Source organism: Neltuma alba, unplaced genomic scaffold (assembly GCF_004799145.2).
Source record: "Neltuma alba isolate B1F8T4 unplaced genomic scaffold, ASM479914v2 tig00008138_pilon, whole genome shotgun sequence".
In the NCBI taxonomy this organism is placed as follows: domain Eukaryota; kingdom Viridiplantae; phylum Streptophyta; class Magnoliopsida; order Fabales; family Fabaceae; genus Neltuma; species Neltuma alba.
In genome coordinates, this window is record NW_021634957.1 from 34,390 (window position 1) to 48,805 (window position 14,416).

The following is a 14,416-nucleotide window of genomic DNA, read 5'->3' on the forward strand; positions in this document are numbered from 1 at the left end:
TCTACTATGCACCTAAAATTTCATTTTCTTTTTTTCTTTTTGATGCAAAAATATTAGGTAGGGGTTTGGGCTCAACCCAAGCTAAGGGTAGGGCGCTTAATTTGCTTTTCTTAAGTGATACTGATGTTTTATAATTTTCACGTTTTTCTTATGTACTTTCACGTTTTTCTTTTTGAGATTTTGTCTGTTGTGCATGTCCTGTGTATGTGGGGGATCGGGCTCCAAACTGAATTTCAAAACATGAAGAAAATCAGATTGTGATAAATGATATCATATAACTAAATTATCAAATGTTAAAAATCTCAACTAAACCCACCATCGTTTGTTGGTCCTATCATCATCCTTTATTTCCTTTGCTTGTAGTATCATTTATGACCTAGCTAACTACTCATGTCCACAGATCGTGGCCCAATATCAGGTGAGCATTCTTGATTTCATGTGCTAAGAGGGCATCCTATGCCGGGTTGATCCTTTTGAGGCCGAAATTAAACTGTGAAATTAAATGGACCTTCGACCAATTGACAAGAATATATATTAGTTAAATCCAATAAATAATTATAATATTATGTCATTATTTTGGATTTTAGAATATTTAACCTCGGCTATACTGATTTTCTTTTAAAAAACCAGATATCTGTTACGCTGACCAAAAACCAAAAAAAAGACAAAATATCGACTCAATAATGATCAAGTAGAAAATTAATAATTTTTCCACAAATATGACAGAGAATTGGCTTATTATACTAATTAACATTTTTTGTCCGTTATGATACTAGTCAACTGTATGGATTGAATTTGAATATCTTACACTTTTCAAGAATAATTTAAAAGGATTTAACGTATTACATTATTTGTGGCTTCCAAACATAAAATTGTTAGTTTTATAGAAGTTAGTAGTCAAGTTCTGATTGTCTTAAGTTGCGCATAAAATCAACAATTTAAACGCGCCTCCAATAGTTTATCTAGAAATGAGAGTATCTACTATAAATTATGTCAACATTAGCTTGCCAATTTGATTTAAATTAAATCAACCATCAATTTTTTTGCCAAGTCAACATCCTTTAACAACATCAAGATATCAGTGATCTAAATCTGAATATTTAATGTCAGTCGTCGTACAAGCGACAACTGTGATTAGGGACCATAAATTATTTTCCATTTTTGGGCAAACAATAAAACGATGTTGATAAATGATAATCCAAGATTGCACAGATAATGAGAAACTATATAGCGCCACACAGCCACAGCGCCAAAACCGTCCATAGAGAAAGAAGATGAAGAATCTTGGGAGAAAATGAACTACAAATATGTTTGGAATATAACTATATAAGCAGTTTGCCATGTTCTCTGCACGTGGTAAATTATATCATTATTTCACACCGTTTCTTGTTGTGCATTATTATTATTCCAGATCAAACTGCAAACTGATATACTACAGGCTCTTAACTGTACAGAAGAAGCCAAATTCAGTTGTATTGGGCGTATCTCGTCTTCCTCCTCCTCACACATTTCACATATAACTTAGGGTTTATGCCATACGAAGATAGGTATCATAATACGGGCCTCCTATGTTGTGATATTTGTGTGGGTGTGTCAAAGAAAGGATACTGCGTTAATTGGGAATGTAGGAAGATAAAAACAAATTGAACATTAATCATGGACAGATTTTCTTATTATTATTAGGAATAGGAAAATCAAATGTTAAATAGTTTTAATGTTATAAATGGATTTTCAATGCCTTAGAGATTTAAAAGTGGCCCATTAAAATCCTAAACCGAAAAATCCTTGAATGCATTGAAGCATTTAAATTGCTGAACGGAAATTTTCTATAATTGTCTAATGGCTTGAAAGGTTTGAAATCCTGGTGCTTTTAAACTTTTTTGATGTATCAAAAGATGATTATGAAATTTAAAACAGAATGCTTTCTTCCTTTGCCTCCAACAGTTCAGATTATGCAATTAAATTATTCAATGATTTTCAACATTCAGAACTGAAATTTTATTATCATTAAGAGGCAAGCAACGTTTAGATCATGGAGGCCTATAAAAATGTGCTTCAATCTAAAGTTCAGAACACATAGCTCTAGAGTTTTCGAGCTCCTCTCTTACCCCTCTTGTGTGTTTTTTTACCTATTGAGTTTACTATTATCTTATGTTATTCTGCTCATCCTGTTTCACACGAAGAATTTGTTCAATCCTGGGGAGTGCTGCATTCTTATCTGTCGGTGATTACGGAATAGCTCTTAAAGATAGTATCCTTAGAACGTGACTCGGATTAATTGTTTCTTTGCAGGTGCTACTGCTAATATCCTCACCTCATATTATTGTAGTTTCAAATTCAAATAGGCCTTATCAACCCATCTAACTATTTAATTTATATTAAGCATTCAACAAGTCATCATCATATGACTTTTGGAACCCAATTAGAAACGATATTAGCTATATCTATTTGTATTATTTAATTAGGGAATATAGGAAGTAGTCGCAGGTGCATTTTATTTACTGGTATTAGCTTAGCTACGTGCAAATGCTCGCATATATAGCTGACAAAGTCATGCTCTGTTTGGCAATCGGCACACCAACTTGATTACCCACAACATATGGGCAACTTAGCATGTGTTTGGATCTCCGCTTTGAGATCAAAACATGCATTGGAATGTGCAAAACGTGAGTTGGTGGCATGTTTGAAGACAAATGTTCGTTTGGATTAACTTTTTCTCAATATGACTTACAGGAGTAAAAGCATAGTACCGTGGAAGCCACAAGATGCTACGGTCAACGGTGGAGAAGTCATTTTACCGTTACTGGTCTTCTGAAAATTTTACCAACCCTTATCTACCCCTTCTCTCTCATGCCTCTTTCCCATTACCTCTCTGGCCAAGAACGTCTCTGGCTCATGATTATCTTTCGAATCTCTGGTTTTCAACCACCAGGCTCGCGATTGTCCTTTGTCTTTGGTCTTGATCAGCCACCTAGTTCGCAATCGCCTTCCCGTTCCTATTTCTCGCCCCAGAAGAATGATGATGGTTTGCTGTATTTTTTTGGAGTGTGGCAGCTTATGGTGATGATTCAAGAGGAAGAAAAGGCGAAGGCGTATGAATGAGGATGAAGATGGCGACCTCCCTTCTCCTCTAAATTGCCCGATGGAATTTGCAAACAATTTACCCTCATGCTTTCATTCACAACACCCCGTTTTTGTGGTCATTCCCTTTTATTATTTATTTTTTCTTTTCTTTGCAGTTTTTTTTCCCCTTATCTTCTTTCTTCAAAGACCTGCTTCAGTGTACAATAGCTTTAATGTCTAGATGAGGTTGCCAACTTAAGCATGCATCAACGTCCGTAACTTTTGTTTTGATCGATTGAGGTTGGGATACAAGTTGATTAGTTTGATCAGAAAAAAAAAATTTAGTTTTAATTTTGAATTAATATAGTTGAAGCTATTGTACACATCCAACAGATCTCCCTGTATCACTTTGAATGTGACCCATAGTTATATTATACGCCCAAAACATCAATTGCCATATGTAGCTATAACCAAACCTTTTTAGTGCGTGAAATGGAAGAACAACCACACAGTAGGAAGATCATATGCAGAAAAATAGAGTAGTGATCAGACTGGTCGGGGAAAAAACAAAAGACTTTGTATGATGTCAAGCGAGGTAAAGGCAACCTCATGTGTTTTGCTTGAAAATTCAAAATATTCTTAACTCAAATTCAGAATTTTTTTAAAAATAATAGTAAAACTACCACAAATTTGCTTCGTTATTTTTTTTTTCTTGTAAAAGCAATGGCTTATTGTACTAATATAACATACTCTAGTTCACTTGACGATATATATATATATATATATATATATATATCTAGTTGTTGTGCTTACAAAAAGTGTTTTATCTGCACGCGTGTGCGCGCGCACACATAATTTTATTGGATACAGATTAATTATTTCAAATTTAAGATCAACTACTAAAATATTTAATTGAAGACAGTTTTTTTTTTTTGGGTGAACATAATAAGGAGTCGACCCGGCCCACTGACATTAGAGATCATCAACGAGTTGTAATTCTGCATTCATGTTAATTAATTATATCATCGCTCCTGTAGAATAGGCAAAGTCGATCGACTGATTATTTTAGCCAATGAAGTAAAAAAAAAAAAAATTTCAGGGGATCATGGAAATGTATCATTAATAGGCCATAAGATCACTCGCACCATTTTCATTTATACCTAATATAACCAACATCTCGTCATTAAGCACACGAATCAAAGATCAAACACTTTATTACACGCATCTTTATTTAATTTTCGGCACCAATAACGATATTATAGATGAGTTCACACGCTTGGCTAATATAATTAATTATAGATAGATTCCCTTTTTCCTGAAGAAGCAAAACATGAAGCCATAGTTCTATTTGATGTTTATGCTTTTAAAAGATGAGCATCGATATCTTTAGTGGTCTTAATGACAAAGTCCAAGTAGGCTTGTGGAGGAGGCACATCCTCACGGAGCTGCTCATACTGGTAAGTCCATTTCGCAACGGCCCCATTATTAATGCCCCTTTCAACCACCTCAAGCTTAGACTTTAAAGTCTTGTACTTCTCACCAACATGTCCATCAAAATTGTTGAACGTGATCGACTTCTTCTCTCGATCAATCTCTTCAATGTGCTCCCTACAAGTTTCCACCTTACCATCTGTAATAATGATCGTCAATAATGCTTACTAAATAAGTGAACCATATATGAGTGAAGCATTAGATAATGCATGGAGAGAAAATTAATTTGAAACAACGAAAGGACTGAAGAATGAATTGACTATGAGGAAGGCTTACCGACGGTAAAAGTCCAGTGCTTGACGTGATCAGAACCAACGCTGTGCCAGTCTCCTTGATGCACCTTAGTTTCATGGACGTGATCGGTGATGTTCTGAACATGGTGAAGTTTAGTTACAAGGAAGTTGAAGAACTTATCAGCAGGCGAATGGATCTCAACTTCACCCTCCAAGGTACCGGCGAGAGCCATGCCTCTGTGTCTCTGATAGCTAGCTAGCAAGCTACAGAGATAAGGACAGAGATGTGGAAGATATGCTTGCTTATTGGACCTTAAATAGAAGAAAGTTTCTCCCAGTGCTGATCAGGTGGTTAATAATGTCGACTTAACCCAATTTCTCAATCTCTCTCACGAATTCTCGTGCTTACTAGCTAGATTTTTCTACTTGGTGCATATATTTTGTCTTCCCTATCAAAATATTATAACCTCTGGGTAATATAAGAGCTTTATTTGATTTTAATTTAGTCTTAAATATAAGACCTCAATTTACTTTATCTTTCATTTTTTTTTTTAGTCCTTGTAGTAGTTACACATGTTAAAAATTTCATCAGATCACAATTTTAGCTAATATATATGATTAGCAAGGGTATTCTCGGAAAGACAACACCTATTTATAATAAGTAACTAATTTCTTTAATCTCCGTAACTAGATCTTACATTAAGAACCGAGGTAGTACTATTTCTTTTCCCAATCTAGGAATGAAACAGAGCCATGTAAAAATTATACTGTTTGGCTTTGATGTTACATGATTAATTTTTGAAGGCGACAACTCAATATTTCATTAATTAGATTAGTAATGGGTTTGATGGTAGGTGAGTAATGTAACATGTGGTGAGATGTGGAACTGTATAAAGGCGGAGAAGGATGATGATGGAGAGTGGGAGTGAGGGAGTGGTGCTCAACAAGACGCATGGTTGCAGCGTGCTTTTATTAGCTTGGGGCCATTTGCTTTTCGATGGGTCAACAAATATCATTCAGTTATTAAAATTAGTAATTTTATGTGATGGTTAATGCGAGTTAAATTAACCTTATGGCCAACGAATAATATAATTACTTTAAACCAGCGGCTCTGCGTTTTAAACCTTGTTTTGGTTGGATGGATCTGGTACACATTATTTTTCCCCTCCTCATCATTTGTTCCAACATTATTTATGATTTGATTAATCTTTAAATATGAACCGCTCAACTTGTCTCCTTGGTCTCAAGGCCAGTACAAAAGCAAGGCTTTATATGAAAACACAAAAGGTTAAGTCGAGAAGGGAGGGATAGATAGGATGACACGAATGGCGATCGAATGGTCTCAGTGACAAGGCTAATCAAAATAATGGTGGCCGACAAATTGAATGATTTTTGCCCCCATGGGTTACATGTGGAGGGTTGGAGTTTGATTTCTATCCAAACATCATCCTACTCTTATCACCTAAGATAATTTCACGCGATTATTGGTCAGTTGTGATTGTACTTCCTATTAAAGTGAAACAGTCAGATTCGGTTGTATTCAAGAGAAAAAGAAAAAACACATTACAGGAAAAAAAGGATTTGGCGTATCTCCCTCAACATTATTATCTTTCAACCTGCTAAACTTAAACACTTGTCGTATATTATCTTCAGTTCTTAATATAAAAGCTATATATATAATTAATTTCAAGATATTAAAAAAATTTGTTAAATTAGTTATTTATAACAAATATGTATTGACTTTTTAAAATTATCTTCCTTAATCGTGTATGCTGGAACTAGTTCTCGGTGAACTCTTTACACTCAATAGGAATATTTTGACAAACAATTATAAATTTGGAAAATAAATTGAATAGATATCTTATATTTATAACTAGATTTAATTTAAGTTCCAGCTCTTATACTAATTAAGGATGCATCCTTTCCTGGAATGCTATCTATCTTCCATCCTGTAATTTGATTCTTAGCTAACCTTAGTCTGACCTGGGCTGGCGGGAGGCATCTTTGGGCTAGGCTTGGTCACTCGATTGAGATGATGTCCAGCCTATGAACTCTCTGTTTGTGTCCGCGTCTCTATTTGTATTTCCAATTGGTCATATATAATTGTTACAAAATAAGTGGACGAAAAGAGAGACATCAGATTTGGTTTCAAAGCAATCTACTGGGTGTTTCTATTTATACACAGTAAATACCTTACAAGAGAAAAGAAAGAGGATCATTCAATTAACATATTTCATTGTATTTCTACTCATATTGGTCATCCCTATGTATAGAGTGGATGATGCGATATTTATTTATATCCCATATCCACCGTTTGAATAATAAATAGGTTAGTGTAATCGATATTAGAAACATTTCTCAATCACTTATAATATCTTAGTTTATCCGAAATACAACAATAATAAATAAAGCATATATATATTGAAGAGGTGGCTCATGTAAAGCGCGCCGTTAAACTCATTTTCTTATAAGTACAGCAAAACACAAAGATACACGCATCGGGGAAAAGACAAGCTGACAAAGTCAACTTTTATTTGACACACAAACTTGTTCAAGCAGTAGGGCAGCTTAATTACGAGCAAGAGATCAAGATGGAGTAATAATTATGAATTGGAAGGTCTCTAGATGAGGTTGCTGACATAAGCATCAACGTCTTTGGAGACTTGAATGGCAGTTTCCATCAAGGAGGTTGGATCTGCAGTGTCTGAGCTTGGCTTCTCATATTCAAAGGTCCAATGCAATACGCTTCCCGACAGTAAATTTGGAGTTAGTTTCAGATAAACCATGAAGCTATTATACACATCCAACAGATCTCCCTCTATCACTCTGAACGTCATTGATAGGTCTACTAAGTTTATGCTTTCCACCACCAGCTTAGCTACTTGTGCTGTACCATCTGATTTAAAAGTGTTAATCACAGTGCTGATGAAATTAGAATCAAGATTTCATATTATAAGATTAACTGCAGGTTTCAGCTTCATGGATGAGAATTAAATTGAAATTAGTGTTAAGATTCAAAAGGAATCATACATATGTACGTGAAGCAGTAATTTAAAAGGTAGAGAGTGAAGTTGAAGGTGGCTTTCACCTAGCAGGGTATAATGAGAGAGGAAGACGAAGCCTGAAGTGCCCCATTCACCTTCAACAATTTCAATGCTTTGTATAATCTCAGGTGAGATTGTGAGAAGCTCATATATTCTGGTCGAAAATATTTCAAGAAACTTCACAGCTGAAGTATTGAGTTCAAGATCTGCCTCCAGACTGCTAACCACAGACATCTCTCTCTTTCTCTCTCACAACTTAGATTTCACTTGCGTGTAATAAGAAGACGAATGGTTGGGGAAGATTGGTGTTATTCAAGGTCCCTTAAATACGTACGAAATCTGTAATGCATTCTGGTCCTTGGGAGGATATATTATTGTTGGTTAGCTAATCGAAGATGTGGGGGAATGACGTTTCTTATATCTTTTATTTACATTATCCGTATTTTTTTATTTTTATAATATAGAATACATGTATAAAGTATATGTCATGTCAGAAAAACTCTTGTTTGATAGATCGCAATTATTGAAGAAAATATCATTAAATTTTAACAAAATGATTGATTTGTTCAGCTGAACGAGTCCAGGGCCAACGGGAAAAAAAAACGTTTTAGCAATGACTTTTGTAGCACCTGAAAATAAAATCGTTGCTAAAAGAAGTGTCGTAGCAATTTCTTTTACGTAGCTGTTATAATCTTGAATAAAATAATAGTGAGGGATTAACTATTAGGTCTGCGAAAATCAATATAATTATATAATTAGGTCCCAAAAGTAAACAATCTTCAGTTATAATTATTAGTAGAATAGTTGCAAATTACACGTTACAAAGTTGAAAATAAAGAAGTATATTAATTATAGAGAGAGAGAGAGGGTACATCAAAAAAGAGAGAGAGACAGAGAGAGAGATGTCTGTGGTTAGTTCTGGAGGCTGATGTTGAGCTCAAGACTTCAGCTGTGAAGGTTCTTGACTTCTTGAAATATTCTCGACCAGATTATATATATAAATATATATATATATATATATATATATGAGCTTCTCACTAGCTATTTCCCCTGACATCGCACAAAGACTTGAACTTGTTGGAGGTGAATGCGGTACTGTAAGCTTCCTCTTCCTCCCACTATATATACCATAGGTAAGTGATTGAATTCTAATTATTGCTTCACTGAAGAATTCTTTTGAAAATCTTAAACACTATATATAGTCGTCCATATAGAGTTGAAAATTAACCAGTTATGCTTTTTTGTGGGAAAACGTACACGGATGGGAAACCACAGGTGGTTAAGGAGATGGTGGAAAGTATAAACATAATCACACAGAGCTATCAGTCACATTCAAAGTGATAGAGGGAGATCTGTTGGAGATACACGACAACTTCAAGTTTCTTCTGAAGCTGACTCCAAACGTTTTGTCGGGAAGCGTTTTAAATTTGACCTCGGAATATGATCAGAAGCCAGACGATGACACTTCAGACCCAACCTCCTTGCTTCAAGCTGTTATTCAATTATCCAAAGACGCGGATGCTTATGTTAGCAACCTCATCTAGACATACATTAATAATTATTTGCTTTCTTGCTTACTCTCATGAGCTGCCCCTCTCTAATTATAACTAATTAATGAAGTTTGTGTATCAAATAAAAGTTGACTTTCTCGCCTTCTCTTTTCCCCGCTGCGTATATCTTTGCATTGCTATATATATTTAGGAAGAGCGGTCAAATCATTCAATGTATTATACTATTATTATACGTCACTGCATATTTTGAATGACTTTTTAAATTGATTTTCATATTTTGCTTTAGTCATAAACTAACTCTCTTATTATGTTGCCGAGAATTTGCAGTAAATTGCGTATTTTTAATTAACCTACCTTTTAACTTATAAAAACCCACTTTCTTTTTGTTTTTCACTTTTCACTTTAGCTGAATTTGTGATATCCTATTCCAGATATGCTATAATCGTACGTGAATTTATAGAGGAACTCGCATATATAAAAATTAAATTATACAAGCAGATGCGCTTGTTCATGTCAAGCGCGGTAACAAACAGAATGTAATAAACATACACGCATATATATAGGAAACAGCGGACAAAGTCAACTTTTATTTGACAGACGCCACCCTTAATTGAGTATATACGTATTACATTGTTTTAAGTAATGTCTAGATGAGGTTGGCAACGTGAGCATCAACGTCTTTGGAGAGTTGAATAACCTCTTTCATCAGTGAGGTTGGATCTGCAGTGTCATCGCTTCGCTTCTCATATTCCATAGTCCAGTGCACTACGCTTCCCGACAGTACATTTGGAGTGAGTTTCAGAATAAATTTGAAGCTATCGTACACATCCAACAGATCTCCCTCTATCACTTTGAATACGGCTGATAGGTCTATTAAGTTTATGCTTTCCACCACATCCTTAGCCACTTGTGGCATCCCATCTGTTGTGTACACATACATATATAAGCAAAAGATCTTTTGTGTAATCAAGTGTAAGCAAACACGAAGGAACAAGATTATATAATCACGCCCGCCCTCAAAACAAGATTTCATAATGATCATGCGCCGCGCGCGCGCGCACACACATATATAACTGGTTTCAACTGCATATATGGGCAGCATTAAGGCCTAAAAGAAATCATAATAAGCGACGTTGTGATTTGAAAAATAGAGTGACGTTGCCTGACCTAACGTGTAGTTGATGACGAAGGAGAAGCCTGCAGTGCCCCATTACCAGAAACAATTTCAACACTTGAACGATGTCAGGGGAGATAGTGGCAAGCTCATATGTTTTGGTGGAAAATATCTGCAGAAACTTCGAAGCTGAAGTTTGGAGTTCAACATCTGCCTCCAAAGCACTCACCATCTCTGATCTCTCTCTCTCTCTCTCTCACTTCAATTAGATCGCAGACAAGACAATACTTGCAACGTAAAAAGATGACAAATGCTTGTGGAAAGCATTGGGGTCCTACGATGGCCTTTATTTGCATATATAGAAAACACCATATGTGATGCGTGTTGGGGGATATATATTTTGTAGGTTATTGGTTGAAAAGATCATATTTAATTAATTACCCCCTCTTCTTTTTCTAGGCTGAATATTAGGGGTTTTGTTATTTTATAATATATATTATTATTATTATTATTATTATTATTATAGTGGGAACTCGGAATGAATCAGCCGTAGTAAAATTATCTTGATTTAGCCCTTCCATATAGTCTCTTTGAGAATACTTGAGAGATTTTCCTACTATTAAAAATTAACAATTTCAATCCCAGAGGATTTGCATGCGTTTACCCATGGCACAAGGTTTTAATGGCTAAACTCAAACCCAGTTCTTAAAATTTTTACACAACTCACCCAGAATGAAATACACAGGATTCTTACACTAGATAACGCTTGTGTGGGTTTTGTCTCCGCCTCATGAGTTTGTTGTTTACTTGTTTTTTCTTAGTCATATTTCATTTAATGAAAGAAAGTCACGCATTTATCATATTTACCGAGACTCGCGTAATTTTTTAATTCAACCAAGACTTTGATGTATTGTATTTGTATACCATATAATATATTATATATATTAATTGGTTGGTGGTTAGCTCATATCAAACTTTATTATCATTTCATATAATATTATATAATAGTATCCTAGGCAAATCATATCACATTTATGATAATTAATTTACTTATTTAATTTTCTTAAACTAATCAGATTAATTATGATGGCCCCAAAATCTCGACTAAACCCACTGCCGTTCACAAAGTGACAAATTAAAGAATTGTGTGGGGAGACGAATTTGTTTGAAAAAAGACCTTCTCCAAAGGAGCAAAAACATAAACGTGTGAAGTGCAACACAAAAATCAAAGCTATGGTGGGAACGGGTGAGAAAAGGAGGATTAGAGGATTGGAACAAGGCAAATTATATATTTGGACTAAACAAGAAGAATAATGACTAACACCTTAACAAGACTAACTTTTTTATATGTCAGTTGAAAACCTTTGTCTTTGGTTGATATTTGAAAATTAATTTCCTAAACTACCTCTTGTCTATATATAAGTTAGAGATTTTGAAAAGTTAAGTCGGCAATTCCGCAAGGCTCAGCTGAAATGAAATTCAATCCATTCATACTTCAATGTTAAAAAGCACTGTATGTAAGTTGAAAATGCCAGAAGAATGAACACACTGACATGCGCTTGTTGATGTGAAGCGCTGTAACAAGAACAGAATATAATAAGCACACACGCATGTGGGCGCGCGCAACAGTTGACAAAGTCAACTTTTATTTTACAGACTCATACACCAACCTTAATTAATACACGCGCATTAAAGTAAGTAATGTCTAACTAAATGAGGCCGCTAACGAAGGCATCAACATCTTTTGAAACTTGAATAACCTCTTTCATCAACGAGGTTGGGTCTGCAGTGTCATCGCTTGGCTTCTCATATTCCAAAGTCCAGTGCACTACGCTGCCCGACAGTACATTCGGAGTGATTTTCAGAATAAACCTGAAGCTATTGTACACATCCAACAGATCTCCCTCTATCACTTTGAATGTTATTGATCGCTCTATTAAGTTTATGCTTTCCACCACCTCCTTCGCTACCTGTGCTGTTCCCTCTGTGTCCATGCATGTACACATAAACATAAAAGGATCATATTAAAAAGAATTGTCAATTCATCACCCTGATGAAAACAGGATTTCATATTAATCGTATATAACTGGTTTCAACTGCATCAAGAGAGGAAAGAAATCATAAGGGAAGCAGTAATTTCAAAAGCAGCTAGAGAGTGATGGATGTTGGCTGACCCACGGTGTAATGCACGAGGAAGGAGAAGCCTGCGGTGCCCCAGTCACCGCCAATAATTTCGAGGCTTTGAATGATGTCGGGGGAGATCGTGGCAAGCTTGTATGTTTTGGTCGAGAATATCTCCAGAAACTTCAAAGCTGAAGTTTGGAGTTCAACATCTGCTTCCAGAGTACTCACCATATCTCTCTCACTCCGATTAGATTGCACGGAAAGAACAATACTCACAATGTAACAAGATGTCAAGTTCTTGTGGATACTATTGCTATCCTACAATGACCTTTATATAACAAAATTCGTGATGTGGATATATTTGTGTAGGTTAGTTTTGAATATCATTTTTAATTTCCCACTCTTCTTTTTCCCGGCTGCATATTAGAAGTTTTGTCATTTTATAACATTTCCTCTCATCTATATAACAGTTTTACTTAGTTAATTTGAATAGATTGGAAAAGTCAAACATCTCTCTAAGATATCTATATATAACGTTATATTATATTAATTTATAAATTAAGTAAATTAATTTTAGAAAATATGATAAATACGGGAGATAAAATATTTTTTTATATTAATATCCTATATTTAAGATGAGATTTAACTTCCCGACTATATTATATATTATAGGCTGTGTGTGTTTACCCATGGCACAAGGTTTTCATGGCTGAACTCAACCCCAATTCTCAAAATTTTTACACATCAAGTCACTCAGAATGAAGTTGTTAAATTAAAAAAAAATGCTCGAATGCTTGCATATCCAACTCTTTGAATAATTCTCTCTGTTTTTTTAAATCAATTTTTATCGGTGTCCACTTTTTTTTAATCAATAATGCTCGACCAATGTTAATCATTGAGGTTACGGTCACACAAGCGATGGATCATATTAATTTAGAAATTTTAAAATTTTATAATGTTCAATATTTTTTGGCCGGAATTATAATATTATAATCAAATTATGTTGTAGCCATCTCAGATACAATATTAAATTCCAAGCAATTATTATACATGAAATTAAAAATATTCTTTTTTATTTCTTGACCAGATAATCAGAATGCAGTTTCACGTGTTATGAAGTTCCATCGTTGATGTTGGCCACATGAAAAAGTTCCCGGCCTCACTGATATTATGTTAATTAGTCATCATTATCGAATGATTAGCCAACAACTCACGCTATTTATTTTTTATTTAAAAAATCACAGCTGAGATTACTATATGCAATTTGCTGTCTGAAAAATCTGATTATTTAAGTGAGATTATTATTTTAGTGTTATCCACTTCTAATGGATGTGATATTTCTCACTATATGACAAAGATATTATTATAAAAACTGAAAAACAAAAATGCTTGTGTGGTCTTTTTAATTTCCCCGCCTGGGTGTGTTGTTTGAATTTCGTTTACAAAAACGGCAGACGAAAGTAATGTTTTTTTCACGTTGATAATAATTTATTATTATACTACTGTTAAATATTGGTAATCAATATATCTTTATTTATTTATTTATTTTCTAAAAATATCATGAAAAATAAAAAAATCAGGAAAAAGCCCCCTATTAAAAATTCTGTACTCTGTGTGTGCAGAATTTGCAGAGTCCAGTACTCTCTATGTATAAAAATTTACCAGATCACTCACACTAATAAAACTTTGAATGAAAGACTTCTCCGCAATTTTTCCCCAAAACAATTGAATCAGGTAAAAGAAACTCCATTTTCTGTTAAATAAGACGTTTGATTTAGGCGGTGGATGTGGCTATACTTATTGGATAAAGACTACCATATCCGTGACTAAAGAGCT

At 34.6% G+C, this 14,416-nt stretch overlaps 3 protein-coding genes across 4 annotated transcripts; all 3 read right to left on the reverse strand.

Moving 5' to 3' along the window:
* Positions 1-4,175: 4,175 nt before the first annotated feature.
* On the reverse strand, positions 4,176-5,072 carry LOC114753780 (MLP-like protein 43). The gene is made up of 2 exons (XM_028942492.1): positions 4,831-5,072; positions 4,176-4,693 (listed from the first exon to the last, which is right to left on the reverse strand). The coding sequence occupies exons 1-2, from the start codon at positions 5,018-5,020 to the stop codon at positions 4,419-4,421; spliced, it is 465 nt and encodes a 154-aa protein (XP_028798325.1). The 5' UTR covers positions 5,021-5,072; the 3' UTR covers positions 4,176-4,418.
* A 2,236-nt stretch (positions 5,073-7,308) lies between these two features.
* LOC114753777 (MLP-like protein 34) lies at positions 7,309-8,077 on the reverse strand. 2 transcript variants are annotated; one of them, XM_028942489.1, is made up of 2 exons: positions 7,876-8,077; positions 7,309-7,674 (listed from the first exon to the last, which is right to left on the reverse strand). In XM_028942489.1, exons 1-2 carry the CDS (start codon positions 8,063-8,065, stop codon positions 7,409-7,411), a joined length of 456 nt encoding a protein of 151 aa, XP_028798322.1. In that variant the 5' UTR covers positions 8,066-8,077; the 3' UTR covers positions 7,309-7,408. The 2 variants fall into 2 exon arrangements, with proteins under 2 accessions (XP_028798322.1, XP_028798321.1); XM_028942488.1 differs by having other exon boundaries at positions 7,309-7,683.
* Positions 8,078-11,919: 3,842 nt separating this feature from the next.
* On the reverse strand, positions 11,920-12,876 carry LOC114753781 (MLP-like protein 28). Its single transcript, XM_028942493.1, has 2 exons — positions 12,631-12,876; positions 11,920-12,440 (listed from the first exon to the last, which is right to left on the reverse strand). Exons 1-2 carry the CDS (start codon positions 12,809-12,811, stop codon positions 12,166-12,168), a joined length of 456 nt encoding a protein of 151 aa, XP_028798326.1. The 5' UTR covers positions 12,812-12,876; the 3' UTR covers positions 11,920-12,165.
* Between the last annotated feature and the right edge of the window lie 1,540 nt (positions 12,877-14,416).